Genomic DNA, 23,077 nt, shown 5'->3' on the forward strand with positions numbered 1-23,077 from the left:
AATTGTCCATCACTGTCACCAAGCCAGTGGAGGAACCAGCAGAACATGAGAGCCAAAACAATGTACTAGAAACCACACATGGCAAAGGAGTCACTGCTAGAGAGCTCTGCAAAAGTGAAATGCACCAATTGCCAACCAAACCAGGAGCATGTGGCTACAGAGGGCATCCCCACAGTGATGGATGCAGGGTGCTTCAGGCACAGCAGCAAACAACCAGAAGTGGGGCAAAGATGGGAAGTCCCTCTGTATGCTGCAGAAGTGGCAAGTAAAATGGTGAGAGTATCTGTGCAAAGAGCAAGGAGGATTGTTACTGGAAAACTCACCCAGATTGGAGAGAGAAGCCCCAGTGACTGGTTTTGCTTCTCCTGTGGGGTCCCTGCCACTACATCTGCAGTTCCCAGCCACTGGAAATCTGTAACAAGCAGGGTGTGGTGTAGACCTCCCCATGCTTGCTAATTTCTAGATGCAGCATCAATTGTATGGGACTGCTAGGAACTAGTATAATTTATGTAAATTACACAGATGGGCTGCTTTATCTTGCAACCATGTACGCATGTTTTTTTTTCAGTGACTTGCAACATGGTTGATTTTTTTTCCTATATTAACTCATCTGCCTTGACACACCCTCCTTTTTAATTAACAACACAGTTTTTTAAACTACAAGAGTTCTTCCAGCTCCTCTCTCATGTGTGATAAGACAATATAGAATACCTCTAGCTTAATGTAAAGGAGTCTCACTTTTACCAGTATACGTCACTTTTTCATTTTAAATAACCTCAGTTTTAGAGGTTTAGCAATGCTGCTCTGGAAATAGCTCTAAGAAAACATGCTTTATTTAAAAACCAAAAAACTAGTATCTTCATGAAAGTGTTGTAGCTATTTTTTCGTATACAGTAAATCATATTTAACAAGGATAAGGCAATATCTGTGTTTTTCATAGTGACTATGACCTTCACTAACAGGTATTCAGCACAAAATACCCTTTTCTCCACAAAAATAACTGGAAGAAGAAAACACCTGGACTCCCACCCACAGCCTGCCCTCCCCTGTTGTCCTAAGCAGGAATGCATATATACGTTTCCCATGTCCCCAAATGAACAAATGATGAAACTGTCTTGGTAGGTCACATAAGGAGAATTCTGCAGGGGCTGCCCCATGCATGGGCCCCACAGCAGGAGTGCCACTGCGATGGGGCTGGAAGGAGGTGCTGTGGGATGGTCAGCCCCCATGCAGGCACTCTGCTGACATAGACTGCCTCAAACCAAATGCAGTCATATGGGTCCTCAGAAGGCTATAAAACCTTAGAGCAGTTCAATGTTGCACACAAGGTACAAAGTAGATGAAGGGGAGAAGCTGCCTATTTCCACCAGCGGAAAGTAGAAATCAACCCAAGTGGGCCATTCATTTGGAACAGTAATTCAAGTAATTATCACAAAAGTGATTCATTGTCTTCATTACAGCCTTAAGCTATAAAAGGCAAGAAACCCGTTTTGGTGGATGAATGATTTTTCTCCAAATTCTAACAGCTAAGTCAGGCTCAAAATTCGGTCCAAACTGAGGTACCATTTCTTCATTTTGCTGAAAACTATGTAGAAATTTTCTGACATAACATGTTCAAAATTATGTTAATAGGTTTAATACATAGTTTTAAAAAGGGACAACATAGAAAGTTAAAAGGTATTATAGAATTAATATGTCCCAGTGATGTATTTTTCTCTCCAGTACTTTACTCATGATTGCTACAACAAGCAAACAATTGTCAAAACAACTATTTGCTAATATGAATTGAAATCAGGGTCCCAAAGTTAGAGAAATATATGAAATCATGAAATTATAGCATTCTTCTTGGAATGCAGTGATAGTTATAGAAGCTTTTTTCTTTAAATATACATTAGCCAGAGCAAGAAAAAAATACATACATTAAAGAAACCAGCCCATCACAGTTCCAGGAACAAGTTTTTTTAAACAATTATTCTGGGCTGTAGAAGATCTCTAGCTTTACAGAATGACAGCTTTGCATCTCTGGCAAACCAAGTCAGTTTGGCTGTTTCAATAGCAAATATTTATTTAAATGAATTCTTTCACTATATATGTACTTTCTACATCTACTCATCAAAAGCATCCTAAACTTATCATGAAGGGGCCTGGCTTCTTATATGACTGTGACAGACCTCAACTTGACACATAATGAACGGTATGTATCCACCATCACGGCTTTTTTTTTTTTTTTTTTTTTTTTGCTTACCCATCATATCTTTTGCCTTCTTGAAATGTTTATACCACCTTCCAAATTCCTGACATTTTGCTGCTGAGACATTTGCATAGTAAGTGCTGTTCACAATGGAAGAAATCATACTCTGTGTGAAAAGGGGAGAAGAAAAAAATAATCTGTAATACAGAGCAGTACAAGTCAAAGCACAAATTATTTCAATTGTTGAAACCATTATATTTTTAGAGTTTGAGAACCATATTGCATTTTGATCCCGTTGTCCAAAACCTTTTAAAAAACTCATTAATTGAGCATAAAACCAAACCAAGGTTTATTATAAATGAGAGCAAAAAAAAGCAGATGTACTAAAGGAAGAACAAAGTTATCGACCAAGAAACATCAGGCCATGGGATGGGCTCTGGATGGAAAATGCTAATCATGAAAGTGCCTTTTGTTTGTGCTGTTTCTGCTTTTAAATTTGATTGACCCTTCATGTACCAACACAAGTTTACAGGCATACAAATGCTACACTGAGTCCAGATATGTACCGATGCCCAAGAAATCCATGCCTTTGTGCCATTTACATACAGAGCAGAATCTGGAAAATCACAGGACCAAAGTTTATCTGAATGTGTTATTGGTAGGGTAAAACAAAATGATTTCTAGAAGGATAAAATACACATGTAACGACCTAAATCAAACCCAGACTTGCTTTTCCTAAAGAGGGCATGTTAAGTGATTCACGGAAAGAGGCGTATGAAACTCTCATTGTCATGTCTAATTCTGTAAGTGAATATTAGCTATAAAATAGACTAAAGGATGATAGAATTTTTTTTTTCCCTCAAAGGTTCTCGAGATATCAGATAGCTACAGTGAGAAATTTACCTTCTGCTCAGTTTTAACCAATTTTAAAACAGTGGAATTTACAATGCCTAAAACTTTCAGTTCTAGTACATTCCTTTTAAAAAAATCAATTAAAACCAAGCCTTTCAAAATGAGGTGCTGTTCCAACGTGAAAATTATATTCGGTTTATGATACATAAATAACAAAATTAGCAAATGTAATTCCGATAGACTGAAATTTGCCACTCTTTAGATTTCTATGAGGAAAGTAGATACTTTTAGCTTAACTAGAGAAGTCATCCTACATATTGAGAAAACAATGACATTCAAAAAGACAAAGCTTTGATTATTTTGTTTCTTTGCTATTCACCATGTAACATTTAGCTATATTTGTGCTGTCATAAAATCAATGTACAGCATGAACTCTTTGTTAAAAAATTGTGATAACCACTAGAAGAAACAGTTTGGAGTAAAAATGCAATAAATATTACTCTAAGTCTTCTCTTATAAGGCTAGTTCAGCTTCTGATTCAAAGGACCTTGATTTTTGATCTTAGTGAAGTTCATTATAACCATTTGTTTTCTAATATTACTCAGTAACATGCTGTTTGTAGAGTCTCAGAATTGCTAGAGTGAGGCGGTACTACTTACGCCAAATGTAGATACCCTTTACCTGTCAAGTAGCTATTTTAATGTTTCTCTGAATCACCAAAATTCTTACCATTCCTTGATATTAATCTGGCACTTCTGAAATTAACTATAAGCATTTTGCCAGTGATATAAAAAGAGACTGAAATCTTAATAGACTACTGCAACTTTAGCCAGAATAACCTGAACCAAGCTCAGCTGAACCCAATTTCAATTTCTAACATAATGGCAGTATCATTAACATCTACAACTTACAAAATTATTGTTTAAGCTCTTTTACAAATTAAACCACTTAAAACGTGGGCACATGATATAAATTGTCTGATTAAAAAAAGGTTCTGTAGAACGGATCTGACAAATTATATGAATGTACAGTTACTGTATATGCAAAACTTGCAGATCTGCATGTGCAAAATGGGAAACTGCAACTTTAATAGGCCTCTTTCCCATATTTGCACATATTTTGTGGATGGTGTTTAGACTTCAAGGTGTTTTTCCTTTATTTTATTTTGTCTATCTCAAATGTCTTCTCCTGCCCAAGTAACTTTAGTAAGCATGAAAACATGTAGATGGATAATAATTTTAATAAATTACCTATTACCAATGAATATGGTTGTCTAGGATTTCCTGTTCCACACTTCCATGTCATTTTACAAAGATATGCCAATGACATGGCAGTTTGTGATATCCCCTGCTTCTTCAGAAACAAATTTAATGCAGTTAATTTATTTTACAACCAAATAGGGGACTAGTCCGTTTAAATAACAGTGCTAGGAATTTCAGCTTCTTTGAACCCAATGTGAATCTGATACTCTGATGGCTAAATAGTGGGATTTTACTCTAAATCTTCAAAGTAGATAAAAATATCATAGACATTACCTACACATTTAAAAATGAAAATTATACTGCTTTTTCTTAGAGAACACTCATGGAAACTTTCAAGCAATATTACATACACTAAAAATCCTCATCAGGAAGAATCAATGATTTATTTACTAATTCACTGAAGGCAAAATTTTACAAGCCAGATAAAATATTACTACCTTGTTAACTCAGAAAATAACTTGACAACATTGCATTACATTGTTTTTATTCCTTATATATTATCTTGTCATCAAATCTTCAGTCACATCAGTGCAGAGAGATGCACTTTGCTATAGAAATTCCTATATAATTCTTGTTGCTGTGTAATTCTTATGTTTTAGTGACTGTCTATCTATACAGATGCCCACTATGCTTAGGGACTAAAACTGAATATAAGACCCTCCAAGTTAATGGTCTTCAAAGATTTACACTCTAGACTACAGGTACATTGTTTAACAAGTTTTCCTTATTTCCCCGGTCACTACATGTGAGGAGCTCCCACTGTCTGGCTTTAGGCTTATCAGTAATCAAGGTGGGAATTATTGTATTTGAAGCATACTCAGGTACTACTGTACATAGGTATTGCTTATCTGTGAGCCACAGAGGCAGATACTTTCCACGTACAAGAATGACGAATATAAATGCATCACACAAATATCAGGCGTATTCAAATGCATCACATTCATCACTCATAATTTCATTTCTTTTTCACACGTCGCCAAGAAAATTGATAGAATGCAAAAACTGGTCACAGATCCACAGTCTTAACACATCTCCTAGAAGTTTACCCTCGAAAGCAAGTTGTAAGACTTCAAGATCACAAATTTCCCTCTCTCGCCTCCTTCCATCGCTCCCCCCAGACACGGCGCTTACAGTCCTGCTCTGAGAATCAGAAGATCTAGTCTGAAATGGTGCCACCTTCACAGAAATCCCAGTATTCTGGAATGATACCATCTGCTGCAGCCCAAGTGCTCTTTTTTTAGCCAAATAAGTTAATTATAATTAGGCATCCAACAACTGTGTGGAGGTAGGGGTAGAATTCGCTGCGAAGTTCAGCTGAGGTTCATTCCATGTAGCTTGAACCAAATCCCATTATTTCAGGGATATCAGAGAATTGAAAACTAGGCACCATAATTTCTCAAATAAGTTGGGGAACTCTCTGGGGAAAGACCTTAAATCTCAGTCAGAATTGCTCTCATACGCCCATCAAGTAAAAACTGATAAAACAGTAGCATCAGACACTTTTCGTGTTGCGTCAGAAACTAATGCAAGGTGCGTCCTGCAAGCCAAGGGAAGGACCTGTGCCTTTCATGCTGGCCAGTCACTTCAGCCACCAGCACAGGTGCTACGAGGGAGGCATTTGTGAGCCATTTCCTCTAGTACTGCTCTCAGACCAGGTGAAGCATTGTTCAATCATTGCTAAAAGTATACTGTTGTCCTTTTTGCAAAACAACAAAAACAATGTTAATCAGGTTAATTCAATCATCTAAACCAAAACTGTTCATGCTTTTCTGCCAAATCAACCAACCACAGCAAAATCTGTTATCAGTGATTGCTCAGCTTCCAGTCAAAAAAGCTTTTAACCCCCACAGTCCCAAAACTTCCCCCTAAATAACCTTAAAATTATTTTTATATGGGCAGAATGAGGTTGTTTTCATGCCTCATGAAGGGGTAGTTGGGCTGCAGTATTTACACAAAACAAATACATGCTAACTGACTTAGCAGAGAGGAACAGGCACTGCAGCTTTCTAAAACAACACGGTTGAATTAGATATTGGGGATTCCTGTGCAAATGAAGCATTCTCCTCAAAAGCAGCGTTGTAACCCAAACTTATTTAGGCCTTCCAGGATGTTTTAACTAGGAGGAAGGAAAAAAAAAAAAATCCAAGCATTTTTGCAACTCATTCATCGGTGTTTAAAGCTTCAAGCCTGCTCAGTAGAAGGGGCAAGGGCTGCAACAACTTATTTACACAATTATCTAAATACGATTAAACAGCTGATGGACAAATATTAAACTGGAAAATGTATAGTCATTTCAGCTTAATGTAATCCTCTTTCTGTAAACACCCAAGATGATTTTTTTTCAACCAGAACAGTCCTGACATCTCATAAGCCTAAGGGTGAATAGCAAGAGATTGTTTTTGATAGTTATAAATATTCAAAAGACATGCAGACCATCTGCTTTCATAATACAGGTAAAGCAAGACTGAAATGGTGACTGCTGTATAAAAATGGTTCTTTTAACAAAGTCTTCCTCTCCTCGAAAACTATAAAGACAGATGTCAAAAACTGTTTACACAGGGTAATCAGGAGCGTGCAAAATGTAATATTCCTTTTACACACAGTGCTTGCTAAAGAGATTTTTTTTTCTTTTTCTTCCCATCTGTGTGTTGCAACACATTTCTACAAGTTAAAAACATTTTTTCAAACAGAGATCTCATGAATACCCAAAAACATGCTATCTGGTTTCTGAATGCTAATTAATTTCAACTAAGGAATCTGATTTTTTTTTTTTTTTTTTCTGTAGGAAGGAATGCATGCTTTTGAAATGGAGCACTTCAACAATAACAGCCACTGAAAACAGAACACCCCACAAGTTTAATTTTGCACGAGTTTGACACTGGCTATTTTCACAACTGTTTTGCATTCAAACCCGCATCTGCTAAATCTGGCTATAAGACAGGCAGGAGCTGTTCTCCTGCTTTTCAAATGAGATTTTATTTATGTTTTACTATTTATCAAGTTTTTCAGCATAAAGCCTTGTAACATCATAATGGTTTTGTCAAGTGATAAGTAGAAGGTACCTTGTCTTCCAAGCAGAATATGAACAGTGCTGCCCATAAACCTTACAGTCAATTTTCAGAGCTGAAACACTAATCTTGACAGTAACCTTTTAATGTATTATATTAATGGCAGAGAGGCGTTAAGCACCTTTTTTATAATTCTCAATAAAATGAACATTTACTGAACAATCTGTGAAACTAGTGGCTCCATTTTTTAAAGCCAAACTTTTAAGGCTCTATTCTATTTTCTCTTCCATAAATCCTCCACTTTACTTTACACCGGCAGGGCAGCATGTCCCAATTCTGCAACCCTAACACTCCTTTAAAGAAAAAAAGAAAAAAAAAAAAAAAAAAAGGGGAAGAAAAAGAAAAATGCTACAAGCCTTTGTTCCTAGATCTAATTTGAATAGTGATAAAGTTGCAGAGCTGGACAGAACTTCAAGATTTGGGTGGGAGGAGAGATCTTTTCTTAAAGGACAGAGGAACTTTGTTTCTCCCATCCTAGCCGCTATCAGTGGCTTTTGTTTGCATATAAATGGAAACATCAGTATTAATGCAAGCTGAAACCTTAGGAGTGTTTCTTTCTCAGAAGACTCTATGTTAACATTTTTCAGATAAGAATGAACATTCAACCCCCCAAACGGATAACACAAGATTACCCCAAATCAAAGATTTTAGCTTGTCTGAGCCTATGCCAACTCACATACTACAAAAACCCAACCAGGGCAAAACATTGCTCCTAGTGCTCCGGTATAGCTGAGAACTATCACTTGCCACTTCAGGTAAAACCAGACCTATATCTCTGATATATCCAGCCACTAGCTGTTTTTATTTATTTATTTGTTTGGTTGTTTTGTTTTGTTTGTTGGGACAAGGAATCACGAAATTGCATATAAAGAAGTTATTTTTTTACCTTTAACTATAACAAGCAACACAATGGATTTTGTTGATGCGTGCCCTATAAACATGTAGAATAAGGAAAAAAAAACACAGATGGACAGAAAAGAAAAAAACTACTTTTGTTTGTGCCTTTGGCATTGCACTTGGTTGGCTATCTGACCTCTATACTTCTGCCAGGGTCAGAAGAACTAAGGATCTGCGTGGCAAATGCTGGTCATATAAGTTAAAACTGCCTAAAGGCTGATTTCAAATGACGACAGAAGCATTTCTTCCAATACACAAGCACTTATTTTGTCCTTTCTTCTGTCCTTGCACAGCCTGAATTATCTCCTCTTCTTTTTCTACCTCATGTCATCTCTATGAATTGTAAATGTACATATTAATGCAATCATTGAGCAACATTGAATATAACGAGGGAAGATTATAAAACAAAAGGAACCTCAATAAGTCATATATGACCCTATACAAGAAGACCTGAAAATCAGAAATGAGGATTCATCATCTGAAGAAACTGATCCTTGCACTTCACAATTTGGTAATGTAAATTCTCAGTTGCTGCACAATCGAACAACTTCCTCCCAGTATTTTCTGAGTATATCCCATGACGGATATAAATAAAACTCAAACAAAAAGCTGATTTCCAGGATACTGCAAAGGTTAAAAGTTTAAAGAACAAGAAAAATAGGTGAGAAATGTTAATTCAGATCTGAAGTACTTTATAACTGCTTTATAAGCTGTACAGCATAGTGGCCTAGACTTTAAAAAAAAAAAATCATCACAACGCCACTCTCTCTTAGGAGACGTAGGACATTTTTTCCTTCACTGTCAGACACCCTACATGAATCTTTATAATCATCCTGATTTTTTATTGCACTCTGTTTGTAAATCATAGGTTCTTAGTAGCAAAAATATTTCTGGTTAAGCCTTTCCCAAACTCAATCTCAGTAAAATATAAAATGCTAAATAAACAAAATTTATTAAGTTAATTCGCAGTTTACTTCACTGAATGAAAATGGCCCTTTAGTTTGGGGGGTGTTTTATTACAACTTTTTTTTTGATTTTGATTCTGCTGTGCCTTTGCTGGAAAATCTCTGAAACCAGAGAGTTTCACAGGTAAGGAAATCACTATCCAGTTTAGTCAGAAATCTGACTGAAAAAAACTGTTCTGAAGTAACTAGATTTCTTTCTAACACTGTTTTAGCTTAAATCAGAAATGCACATTCTCGAGGGACTGTCCCTGTTGCTCCCACTTTGGTGCCTATCATGAAGCCATCTTGGAATACACTGGCAGAGTTCCTGCCAGATTAAGCTAAACCCAGAAGATGTGCTCCAACCTTGGGACCAGAGCTGAGCTTCTCCAGGGCAAGCTCCGTCCCTCCTCCCCAGTCCTGTAACGTGAAGACAGGGTCCTCTGCCCCAACCATCTTCCCCTCCAGGCTGCTGCTCCTATCCTAGGGAGTGGTAGAGTGCACTGTGGTCAAGGCCAACCAGCATTTCTTGTATAAGAATGAAGGTTGAGGTAGGTGGGGTTTTGGAGATCGCACAGAGTGATCTGGTGTAAAACTGGAGTGAGATATACCTTCAGTCTCCCTCTTAAGTGGATTGCTTTTACTTCCAACAATTCTGTTCTAGCCAGGTCAGAAAGCTTCTGACTTGTTTCCTACCTGGAAAAGACAATCCTAATAGAAATGTTTCAAAATGCTATCCTAATGTAAATGCTTTTTGTGATAGGTGACATTTTAGATCTATTAATGCATCAAATGGGCACACCAAAAAATCCACAAAAATGTAACATATACATTCTCTTGATACAGATGTGGGTAATTTCTCTACCTTCAACCAACCGCAATGGTTGTTTTCTACTATGTTTTTTTGTAAAAGGCTGCTCAAAATTGTTTAGCATTACCCACCAGGTTAAAGAAGATTTCCTTGCTGGGAAATAGGACATAATTTTCAGCAAGTCTCTTCTCGGATTCCACTGTTCTGCTAGGCAAAGCATCAGATGTCTGGCATGAAGTTGAGCCCTAAGGCACAATGTCCAGACAAGAAGTCATCAGACTCAGTAGCACTAACAGTTGTCTTGCTGAATTTCTTTTGGTGTTTAGGATAAGCCCTTTCTTTGATCTCTTTTCCTTTTCCTACACAAGATTTTGTAGATTTTTAAAGCCAAAAGGGACAATTTTGAGCATCTATTTGGACTCTACATAAAAACAGACCCTAGAAGTTCATCTAGCAATTTCTGAGTTCAACTAAGTTACCTGTGGCTGAGCTAGAGCAAACATCTGATATTGATCTAAAGACTTCTTGTACTGGATCTTTCAACATGTCCCATGGTAATCTGTTTCACTAGAGAAGTTTTTTTAAAAAAACAAACATATGACTAGCTTTTAGTTTGAACTTTATTGATTTCAGCTCCTAGTCAGTGCATCTCTTATGTCTGTGATTGCTTGCTTAAATACCCCTCTAGTGGCAAATGTAACATCCCCTGCCTATCCTTTGTTTAAATGCTTCAGTGTCAGATTTATTGTTTCAGGCCTCATACTTCTTTCTGAGCCACCTGTACTTCTGATTATTCTTAATCATATAGACACCAATTCTATGAGGATATTTACCCTGCAAAAAAGCATATGAACAAGCTTCTTTGTCCGGGAAAAACATGTAAAGAATTATCAGGAGAAAAAGGAGTTATAGAATGAAATTTGCTATAGATTCTTTACTTCTGCCAAATAAAATCATATGCAAGTGACATTTTAAGCAGCTGTGTTAGACAAGATACTAGTTTCTTCTGCATTGTTGCCTTTCATTGTTAAGAGTTTGTGAAATGTCTAGATGCTCTGAAGAGTTCGTAAAAAGATGCAAAACTCAATGATCTTGGAAGACAAATGTTCCAGCTAGCTTTCTGTGTGGAATAGACATGTGCACTTTGAGGTTCTACCTGTGCAAAAATTATCTTAGTTACCACTCAGATTAAAATGTAGCTAGTTAAGGTTTTGCACACAAAGCTACTCCTTACAAAATGTATAGAACAGTGCACAAAGCTTTAAAGGCTTGGGGACATACCAGCTGGCACGTATATTTTAGTGAGATTTTACTGTGGTGCATACAAAATCCCACAGTTCTGGGAGAATTTAGATATACAGACTTAAATACAGATGCTAGGTAAATTTCGAAGAGATGAACTCTCTTCACCATCTCTAGAAAGGATATAGACACTGATGTCCTTCACACATCTCTGTTTTTTTATCATCACAAAATCCATCCTTCTTTATGACAGTTTGCTAAAACTTATCAAATCCTTTGTAAAGATGGCAAAGCCTGGAATAGGTTATGCTTTAGGACAGTTTCCCCCTCACCCAGCACATAGGTATTTAGGTAATTGTTCTTCACAAGCTTATGAAACAACTGCAACTCCCAGTGTAGGAAATCTTAGTTCTTAAAAAAAAAAAAAAAAAAAAAGGAGAGAGAGAGATGTAAGAGACGTGCATATATGAAGAGAGTCGAATCTTTCATGTGCTCCCACCCCTGGGGAACAGAACTTTTTCTTTTTGACTCGTTTATTCCATGTCTTGGAGTGAGGCAGGTCTGAGGCTGTTGATGTCCTGAAAAACCTGTCCTCCGATAGCTGCTGCAAGGCACCAGAGGAATCTGATACTGTTTGTGTTGTTCTTAAAGAAGTGTCCAAGGAAAGGGAGACAAAGCTCACCCTTGCCTTAGGTTTTCCTACTGTGTCTCTTGGAAATAAATAGAACACAATTATTAATTAAAAAATGAAGAAGAAAAGGGGGGAGGAGGGAAGGGAGCAAGCTTTGAGAGTTTTGCTCAGGGTCTTTTTGAGAAACATAGCTCTCTAAGTTGTGATTAGAGCCAAGTCTGCATGAGTCTGGTCTGAAAATGTGAGAGGTGCTCATCTCTTGGCACCACCTCTCAATGAGTGGGTCCTGCCTTGCTTTCATTCTCGTCTGATGAAAGATTATTACAAATGCAAGTAATTTTCTCCAGACAAATCTTTATGCCTGCATCACCATTTGCCCTGATGCAGATGTACCTCGGCTTTAAATCTGCTGACAGCACTGTTACAGCACCTACAGAATTTGCTCAGCTTTCGGGTAGGTTTTATAACCGCACTGATACCCATGCCTCCCACCACTGCTAGTAATAACTGAACCAGTCGGGGAAGGTCTCCGCAAACCCATCGCAGCAGTGATTAAGACATAGACATACGTATCTACTTGCCCTTTAAATAGAAGGCTTAATTGGTGATGTGGATAGCAGCTTCCTAATGGACAGAAATTAAACTCCATTTAATTCCTGAGCAGACACTTCCAATGCACAAGGTTTACCACACATTTGGAGAGGGGAGGGGGGTGGAGGAAGGAACGAGCCACATGCACGACTCTCCCTACCTCTGACAATCACTGAGGAAAAGCAACATGAGGACCAGAATGGCATAAGTGTGGCAGGTGTGAATTGACCTGCACTGGCAAAGCTGCGAGCTGGGAAACTTGCAAATCACATGGTTGTGCAATACTTGGCTCCAGTCAGTGCTATCATGTTCTTTTTAAAAAAAATAATAATAATAAAAAAATCTTAAAGACATGTACATCAAGTTAAGGGATTAACTGTCAAGTGACATTAGTGAAACAGAGACAATATATTTCTTTATTGTTAATGAAATTCAGTTAAAAGTGAAGGAAGTGATAAAGAAAGTACTGTTTTGTAATGTATTTTACATAAGAACGTAATATAGAAAGGGAAGTGCAATTAAATCTTAATGTGGACTTTTTTATTTTTAGTTTATCATCTGGTTTACATTTTGAGCCCCTTTGCAGCAGTAAATTATACTGGCATTTCTTAGGGAATAGCTGCCATGTTAATTTAGTTTAATAAAATAACTGACAGAGAAGAGGGGGAAAAGAAGCAAGAAGAGACAGTACCCCCCCCCCCCCCCATCCATACTCTCCTTATCTTTAGCTAAGTATTCAAATGCTTTCTATATGAATTGTCCGTGGTCCAACTCCAGCACCATGTAATAATACAATACATTACAACACAGTACAATACAATCTTGGATTTCTGTAGCGCCCTTCATGCAAGCATCCCAGGGTGCTTTACAATCATTATGAGTTAAAATTAAAACTGAAGCACATACAATTCCTAATAGAATCATTTTAAAAATGCTAAACAGAACAAATAACTTTTAAGTCTAGATTTAAAAGTCCCAACAGCCAGAGCTTTCCTTACTTCAATTGGCAATGAGCTCCAAAGCTAGGGAGCAAAGCGACTAAAGGCTCTCTCATGTTATGTTAAAGGATCTCTCATGTTGTTTATACTTGTGCAGTACTCTGCAGCCAACAATTTGCCAATAAGAAGAAGAAAAAGACTTATTTGCAATCTTGCTTCAAAGAACAGTGGAGGAGTGGCTTGTTAACCCTCTAATAAAGTTACAGGAAAAAAAAAGTTCACACTCAGCCATAACTGCATTAAGAAGTATGAATGAATGAATAGAAAATTTTGTAGCACTGCATTACTTGGCTGACTCTTTACCATCTAGCTGTAAAAAGGGAAAAACAACAACAACCATGTTTTTATATATATGGAAAAATATAAAAGAAGAACATTGTAACAAGTATTTAAAATGCAAGTTATTTTATATAGCATTCTCAGGACCACTGAGGCAATGAAAACGGAAGCTGAGTAGGGTTCATTTCTACAACATATACACATTTTAGAAGGAAAATGCATCAGAAGAAAATGTGCTTTGTTCCTTTTTTATTCTGTCACTTCCCTAAAACTTAAAGGTCATATGATACAGATAATCCCTCACATGACACAGTTCTCAAAATTGCTGAGACACAATAGCAAGTGGTTAACACACGAAGTGGGGAGGACAGTCATAAAAATGTTACTCTCCTAAAAAAACATGAATTTTGTACTTTGTTCACAGGAAAGCTTCGCAGAAAACAACTGCATATTCCTCCATACAGGGGAGGGAGGGGGAAAGAAAGAAAAAAAAAAAAAAAGAAGAAGAAATCAACACTAGCACCATCCCACTATTGGACTTCTCTTTTTCAGAAGCACGCGACCTCATAACAGCACAGATAGATACTTAGGCACTTGTTGACATGCTACAGAGTCTTCTGAAGCCATAAACTGCACTTATTTGAGAAACAAGGTATGCTCCCTTTCCTTCCTGCCTCCCTCCTTACACAGTAAGTCCAGGCCCCATAATTGGTGTGGAAAGGGACTTTGACATCCTCATAATTTTACCTGATGAAGAGGCAGGAAAAAAAAAAATCTACATATTTTTTCCTGTAGTAGCTACTTCCCAGAGGAAACAGTTTAAGATTGATATAACTCTAATATTGAGAGTGTTTAGATGCATCTAAAGAACATAAATCAATGATCAAACGATTAAGCAATTTGAATTTTGAACCCACTGTCCTCAAAAGAAATACAACACTAATGAGGTCAACCAGCAGCACATAGAGGGTATCAGATAGAAGACAAAATATCTTTAAGGTTACAAGAGTTGAGTACCCTGAGAACACCCTTAAACACAGTGTACCTCTAAGGTGCCCCTTGAGTGCCCAGGGGCCTCCAGCACCACACTGAGTCTTGCAGCTGGCTCTTGTGGAGGAGCTGAAATGGAGGCTCCAGCAGCCCCATGCAAGGCCAGCTCTGGGATCGAAGCCCCTCTGTCCCAATGTTATTATTTCATCTTCCTCATCCCATCAGCAATAGGCTCAATACTTCACTCCAAATGCCTGTCCTACTTTGGTGACTAAAAATCACGGGTACAAATTTTGATAGTTGAGAATGTTTTAAGAATCGTGATACCTTGTCAGATTGAAGAGACATCAGAGGGAATGATCTTGAGCAACTAGGGGTGGGTTGGAAGGGACCTGCCTGCCAAGACCTGAGCCCAGGCCCTCAAGGATTTACTTCCCTGAAATAATTAATGACATCTTCAAAAACTAAAGCACAGTAACATCTAAAGTAGAAAAAGGAGCTGCATTCCTTACTGAGTTTATTAATTAGGGGGGGAGGGAGGGTGGGAGAGGGGAGGAAGAGAGGAAAGAGAAGGGAAGCGCAAGCAGCAAAAGAAACCCAACAACTCGATCTCAGGTCTAGGCAAGTAAAATTAAAAGGGGAGGGCAGAAAACAACCTTTCGGTTTTGTGAAGAAAGAATTCAGAAATGCTCATAAAAAGTATGGATTTTGGCAACTCTTAATAGCTCATTCCTTGGTTATTTATAGGTCTGGAAATTTTAATTTTAGCAACTGGAAATTTTTTTTTTTTTGGTCACGATAGTGGTGGGAGTGCAGGTTGTCAGAACAGCAGCCAGGAAATGTGAGAGGATTTCTATATTGCTATTATGCTGCTTGTTTGCTATGATGGCCAGGTACACTCAGATCAGGTAAACTGAGAAACACTTAGGTTCCAAGCAAGCTTTCTTCCTGGCATCTCTGCCAGATCATATAAAATCTGCATGAAATCTGCATAAAACAGCATGCAAATTCAGGGCTGTATATTTGAACAAAGAGCAAAGTATGTGATATATATTGTGCCCATGTCATATGCAGAAAATCATTCACTACAGCACCAGAAGTTTGATCAAAATGCAGTCAAGACATCTATATTTATCACAAGTGCAGAGCCATTCAGACTTCAGTATCATACCAGCACTTGTTTGGTGGGTGCACATGTTTTACGGAATGCAAGCGTGTATCTGTCCCTGATGATCAACTGCAGAATTATGTAAAAGATATTCTGGGAAGGGGAGGGAGGGGGACAGGGACGGCACACAAAGATCTTCAAAATAAATGTAAATAGTAATAGAATGCATATAAATTACTGTCCATAAGTACCACAGACTTCAGATATATTCCACGGAAATATTTCATGTCTCCTACAAAATATATTAAAAAGATGCAACCATAGGATTCTACTATACATCAACCCTGGAATTTCTCATCTATAATGCACTGACTATTGGTTGTCCTGAGAGCTAGGCTAGGTATAGACAAAAAGGATGAGCAAAGAGGAAGGAAAATAAATAAGTAGATAAAAGACCACCTTTATGTTTTGGGATACTGTGGGGAAAGGGAAAGTATTCCTTGTTTTCACAAGTGCTGTTACAGTGGTTTGATAAACAAACAAACAAATAAAAACACTAAGGTGAAAAACCCAAACCTATTTGTGAATACTAACACCAGTGATTGAGAAGATCTTTTTCTAGAAAAAAAATCAAGGGAGATAATACCAGTTAGAAAGTCAATGTCATTTGATTATTGCTATATTTTCAAGGCTGTCCCTAGAAACTAATTAATCTCCACAATCTCTTAGTCTAGTAGGTGACCTATTATCTCCCTCTCATGGAAAAGATAACAGAAACTCAAGGGGTAGATCTAAAAGTTCAAAAGCACACCAACAGTGTGATTGTTCCAGAATCAAATGAACTTCCAGCCTTTCTAATTCGAAAGAGACAAAATGAATAAAAAACCCTCCTTATTAATGACAGCGTAGATATGTAGTATTTCAGTTATTTTAACTGTAGAAGTAATAAGAAACTTGAGCACTAAAATCCAAAACACAGCAAAACTGTGAAAATGAAGTATGAAATCTTAGAACTAATGCTGAGCAGAGATATGGTATGATTAACATTAAATAAATAAATGTGACAGGCCTGCTTGACTGATCACTTTAGAGCAGCTCTCAACAGACTGAGGTAGAGCAGAGCTTCAGTGCAAGGGTTTAGAAATAAGCGATGGTAGAACAATTTCTTTACAACTCTTTGGAGACTGAAGAACCAAAACAGGAGAGAAATGAGATCTAAGCCACTTGCGAGATGTACCAATTTAATGGAATGCACAAGATGGCTCAAAATTGAGCCCTAGATTAAATTCCAAGTTGCCTTCCCCATCAAAAGAGATCTGGAGAGGAAGCAGAAATGAAGTGAGTCGTGCGTATCAAACACAAGAAGTCTTTCACCCAGCACCTGCATATGTTGCTAGTCTCTAGCAATAAAATCTGCAAACCCAAGGAAAAGCATGAAAATACACTGCAGAGCATAAATCAGAAAGGTTTGGCTTTTCCATGCAAAATTTGTAGCACCCTTTTACCTTGCTTTCTTAATAACAAATTTTGAGAATTAATCTTGATACCTATACTCCCAACTCTACGGCAACTGAGAGCCGTGTTTTTACTCCAATCTGTCCCAAGGACTCCAATTCATGTCCCTGTGACGTGGGTTCCTATAGTAAGTGGTAAACCTGTTGTCGGAAGGTAGCCGCAGCAGTCTCAGAGAGAGACAGCTGCAGTAACTTCGGAAGAGACCATGTATTCAACTCTCCTAAAAGGAGCAAGAGTCGTAGTGGTACTGAGAAAAGCATGAAGAGTTCATATCTGTACTCCCCAAAGTTTTAGTTTAAATGAGAAAGAAAATGGAAAAAAAAAAGGGAGGAAAAAAGGAAAAAAAAAAAAAAAAAACTCCCAGAAGTAGAAGATGCTGTTTCTAGACTCTAATGCAAACTGAATCTCAAAGTTTCCCTGCTGATATATTTTCAAGCCATTAAATATACTTGCATGAGAGAAATAGCATGCTTCCTATTTTTGCAGTTCACAGAATATCAGTATTCTACATAAATAAGACCAATTTTCTAATACACAAAATGCAAGATTAAATACGAAAAAAGGTAAATTTTAAGTGAAGATGATGCTTCTCGGTCTTCCATGCTTAAATTAGGCTTCAGAGATGCCACACATTGAGCACAGCAGCTTACATATTCTCTAACAAATCCTCTGTACCTACACAAAACAGAGTACTGCTAATGACAATGACAGAAAACGATAACTAATCTCGTTTCCACTTTGAGTCATTTTTCTGTGGTTAATAAATTATATCCGTAACAGTGTTAATAAGTTATGGTATGGTGTCACTGCATTAGTTTGCATTTGTGATGAAGCGCTTCATATGACATTACCTATGCCCACAGAAGTACATAAGAGGAGAGACCACTGCTGTTCTCTCACAAGGGTCTAATGCTGGCATTTTGACAAATCCTCTAAGGAAAAATTGCCTTCTACCTTCTGCTTTGCTCTTACTTTTCACCTCTGTTACGGCAGCACATTATTGTGGGCAATTCACAAACTTGAATATATTTAACAAAACACAGACACTTTAAATCAGTTTCCTTTGCATAGGAGCAATATACAACTAGTTATTATTTCGGCAAATACGGAAAGCATTCATATCAATTGAGTTACTTGAAAAGGCACTGTCAGACCAACATGTCTTCCCTCTTGCTCCTGGAGGAAAGCAGGAAGATTTAGACCAACTGATGAACTCTTGACCAACCATTTACTTTTCCAAAAGTTAAGATTAAATAAACACCTTTTAATTTTAATGTGATATGGTCTTTAAAGAAACGGACTACAAAAAGAAAAACAGAAGCTATTTAAATTCCCAAACAACCCAACCACTGCAGCACCGGTGAAGATAAACAGATGACAAAAGTACTTAGCATGCTTTAAACAACAACAAAAAAATATCTCATGGCTTTAAATATATTATTTTACAAAAAAAAAAAAAAAAAAAAAAAAAGTGCAAAACAGCAAAACCAGCAAACACCTCAAATCAGAGTTCTATAATCTGGGCTTTTGGTAATCTCAGAAGCTGTTTTCGAGGACTGATATTAGGCAAGGTTTTTGCCCATTAAAATTATGATGTAAAAATTCAGTACTGTTTTTAAAAAAATCCTTTAAAAATAGTAATTACTGAAATTTCTCCAGTACTATGGAGAATTAATACAATGAAGTATTTCTTTTAAAAACTGTTTTCCTGCTTTGCCACTTGATCATCTACATATATACACAAGTTGCTATGTGAAACACTAAGCCCAATTATAAATGAAATGTTCCATCTTTATACAATTTACTGGCTTTCCATCACTATCAAGTAAAAACTAGCACTGTTAGACTAAAATGGAGAATAATCCCAAATTATCCGCAGCCTCCACAAGCCAGCAGTGCAAAAGCTCACATGCTTTTATAGTAGGTACGCACAAGATAACTTTGCAAACGTAGTACCAGAATGGTTTGCAACCAGTGAAGATAATTTTGATTATTTCCACTTCAAAACTTCCTATATTGAAGCCACATCACTGAAAACAATCTAACCATAGGGGAAAAAAAGTGATGGGAAAACAGACCGCTAATATATCCACTGGAAAGACAGAGAGAGAGACCGCATGCAAGTAGTTCTTTATAGATTAACTGAAGTCTTTCAGAGACAAAGACTCCAATATTCTGAGCAAGAGGAATAAAATTCTTATAAAAATATCTTGACTTCCTTAACTTCGTTTTTCCTCTCCCTACCACAATTAGCATCATTTATTTGTACACTGAATTTCTGTCTCCACTGTGCCACAACAAAATACAATTTAAAATCTAAAACGTAACAATATATACCCACCACAACACCGGCGGACTCTGTACTGCATAGAAAAATAAGTTGCTCCCTCCCAGTAATTCAACAAAAGAATGACAGAAAAGAACAATATGACTAAGGCTTCAGGAAGGCATCAATTCAATATTTAGCAATGCATAAATTGAGACTTCATTTTTGTTTAGGTATATTTTGATTAGAACTAATAAATGGCTGATTTTCCTTTGGTTGTTTGCAACAACAACACATCATCCAAAGAGCTTTATTCTTTATTCCCCTCTCATATAGCATGCCAAGGACTGTCTCATTTTATGAATTAGCATTTAAAACTACTGCAGGTTATCTAACAAGCATTCAGATTCAATAGTACTTTTGACAGCAGTAAGTAGAGAGCCTTTTAACATCTTGAACACATGTGCTTGAAAAAGGTAGTTACATCAAAGCAGTTCAAAGACTAAAGACAAAAACCAGTTAAAATCCAGTTTGCTGTGAGACAATTTTAGTGTGGTGTAAACAACCTTTCACAACTCCCCATGGGAAACGTTGTAAGACTATGTTCAAAATGAATCAGGCATATTTATAAAGATCATGAAGTGGTCAAATGAATTAGCATTTTTGGCAGATTCACTCCACGGATACTACTTGCTGCAGTCTGTAGAAATCTCAAATCTCACATCAGTGTTGCCTGTAGTGCTTTATTATTTATTACATGTTATGCTAAGTACCTGTGAAAGGGGACATTCCTTGGCCAATGAACTCTGGTTCATATCTTTCAGTAAGTCCTTCAGAGCATTTCTTACTGTTGTGTGAGACCATTGTTCAGGAGGCAAGTCTTCTAGTTTAGGGCAACTATTTGAAACACAGATTAGAAAAGGGATTATTACAAGATTGCATCCTGCTGCAGAACATTCCTTTAAGACAGACAGATTTCATTTTGCGCATCAAGCAGATGCATCTGGAGATTGCTCTCGGTCTCCTGATTGTTCCGATTAGTTAATTACTTTATACAACACATCTGCTGTATTGATGCATGAATTATACATCAGCTGCATGTGGCGACTATTTTTTCATGTTACTTCTACCTTCCTGCTCTGATGCGCTTGGTAAAACAATTTAAGGTGTAATGCTTTCTCACGACTGATCATGAAAAGCATTAATATATTAACCATTTTTTTTCTTTTTTTGTTACCGTGAAATCTAAGAACCTAGACAGCAACAATAAGTGTGAGCAAGTCATTCTTTTACAAAATGCACACAGATGGTACTGTTCATGATATGCAAAAATATTTTTCTCTTAAGTAAACTTTATGTAAAATGCCTTCTTGTAATGCATCATTTAATTGACTAAAATGCAATATAGTTTTAATGAGATATCCAAAGAAAATCTATGTATCAGAGCTATAAAAGTTTTCTACAATAGCATGCTGTAAGTTAAAGAAGAATTAGGGTAACTAAAAAGGAATTTAGATAAGCCTTTGTACTTTGAGCACACAGCACAGTGGGAATTAAATACAAGCAATATTAACCATGAGAGCTGACAAGTAACAGTTCACTTCCCAGAACTGGTATGCAACTTACCTGTGTAACTGGATTTTCAGTGTGACCACATGATACACGTCTTGCAGCATGTCTGCTACTGTAGCATCAGGGGCATCTGTCACATAGGAAAGTGGAACTGGATTCCACTTTCCAACCTGGATAAGCCCTGTGGGATATATACATATACATATCTATATATATTTATTTTTATTTTTATTTTTTGGAAGAGGAGGGAGGGCAAGGAGGACAAAACCAAAAAAGTAATGTACCTGTTAATTCCTAGGGGCAAAAAAATGACCAATTTTAACAAGATTGGCACTTTTTTTTCTAGCTTCTTAAATCTGACACTATAAAACAACAGACAGCCCCCTCACCAAAAACAAACAAGCAAACAAAAAAACAACAAAAGCAAGCAAACAAAAAAAGCAACAGAATACCTACTCACACATCACCAAGGGCATTCTTTATGTGTATTGTGAAATTATACAAAGGCATTATAGTAGAGATTTTTTAATACACATAGAAGCATATTTTCCTCAAGTTATGATTAATTCAATATGATGTAATATAGTAGTTACCCTTCTTACCAAATTATAAAAATTTTGCAATGCAAGGACTGAGTTTAAAAAACTACTTTGCAGTCTATAAAATCACCAGGAACAAAATAAAAGAAACAGAGCTGGATATTCAGTCATAAATGCAAGTTGACTCTCAACAGTCCATCTGCTCAAATATGCTTTACACTTCCTTGTGGATCCTCAGTGGAGCAGATTATTAAGGTCAATAAGCATACTAATGATTCAGTTGAAGTCTTTTTTTTCTTAAAAAAAAAAAAATAAAGAAAAAAGTGTCTACCTCAATATTCCACATGAACAAAACATGCGCTAAAACAAAAATACATTAAGGAAAAAAAGCAACAACAGAGACAGAATCTACAAGAAGTTTAAGAAGTGAAACCTGCATCTCATTCCTGAAAGAAAACCTGCCCCTCCCCCAGGACCCTCCAAACAAGCACAATTCATTGTACAATTTCCTAACGTTATTTACCTTTTGCTTGGGCAGCAGAGCTGTGAGAATATCCGAGTGATAGCAATGCCATTTCAATCAGTTGGTTGAAAAGCATGTCCTTCCTCACCAGCACAAATTCTGCATGCTCCTCCTTAGAATCATACTCAATGGCATTTTCATAATGTTCCACTACACAGAAAACTGGAAGCATACTTCCTGTTAAAAAAAATAAATTTCATGTATTAAACTGGAGTTATAGTAGAGTAGGTGGGTCTGCAAAGTATTATGTAAATAAAACCTGTATGAACAGGCAGACGAGGCATCAGGAATCATCACAAATATTTGATAAACATAATCCCCGAGTCCTTTCCCCTCGCCCTCCCCAAAAAAGACAAAGTTCTGCAAAGCACCCCTCTCTACTAAAAGCAGAAATGCAAATTTACCTTCCTTGATGGGGTACAGATGAAAGAATTACCTGCTATAGAAATCACAAGGTTGACTGAAGAGAAGTTGATTCTCTCTGTCCTGCCTGATTTGTTGTGAGTAGCAGACAGCACGAGAACCTAAATACACACTGCAGATGTCTTCAGTGTATGCCATTTTAGTACCAGCCACATAATTTTGTTCGTTAACACTAAAACTTTCTCAGTTCTGCCAAAAATATTTCATTACCTTCAGCATCAACAACAAATCACCTCGCATGTTATACATTTGCTCTGAAAAGGGCACATGAGGAAACAAGGCAAAAGTTAACACTAATTCACGCCTCATTCATTGAGTGCACTTGAGCACTGCTTTCACTCACATCTTTAAGAAACAAACCGTGATTTCAATTCA

At 37.1% G+C, this 23,077-nt stretch overlaps 1 protein-coding gene across 9 annotated transcripts in view; it reads right to left on the reverse strand.

Moving 5' to 3' along the window:
* SATB1 (SATB homeobox 1) overlaps positions 1-23,077 on the reverse strand; it is a 92,997-nt gene that overhangs the window by 44,478 nt on the left and 25,442 nt on the right. For 8 of the 9 annotated variants that reach the window (XM_035316974.1, XM_035316977.1, XM_035316980.1 and 5 more), the window contains exons 3-6: positions 22,280-22,456; positions 21,272-21,398; positions 20,419-20,542; positions 2,246-2,357 (exon numbers count right to left, since the gene is read on the reverse strand). In XM_035316974.1, the coding sequence (XP_035172865.1) occupies positions 2,246-2,357; positions 20,419-20,542; positions 21,272-21,398; positions 22,280-22,456 (540 nt within the window). Of the gene's footprint in view, positions 1-2,245; positions 2,358-20,418; positions 20,543-21,271; positions 21,399-22,279; positions 22,457-22,715; positions 22,828-23,077 lie in introns of those variants that run through there. The other variant, XM_035316981.1, reaches the window with a different exon arrangement.

The sequence above is a fragment of the Oxyura jamaicensis genome, chromosome 2 (genome assembly GCF_011077185.1).
Source record: "Oxyura jamaicensis isolate SHBP4307 breed ruddy duck chromosome 2, BPBGC_Ojam_1.0, whole genome shotgun sequence".
Classification (NCBI taxonomy): Eukaryota; Metazoa; Chordata; class Aves; order Anseriformes; family Anatidae; genus Oxyura; species Oxyura jamaicensis.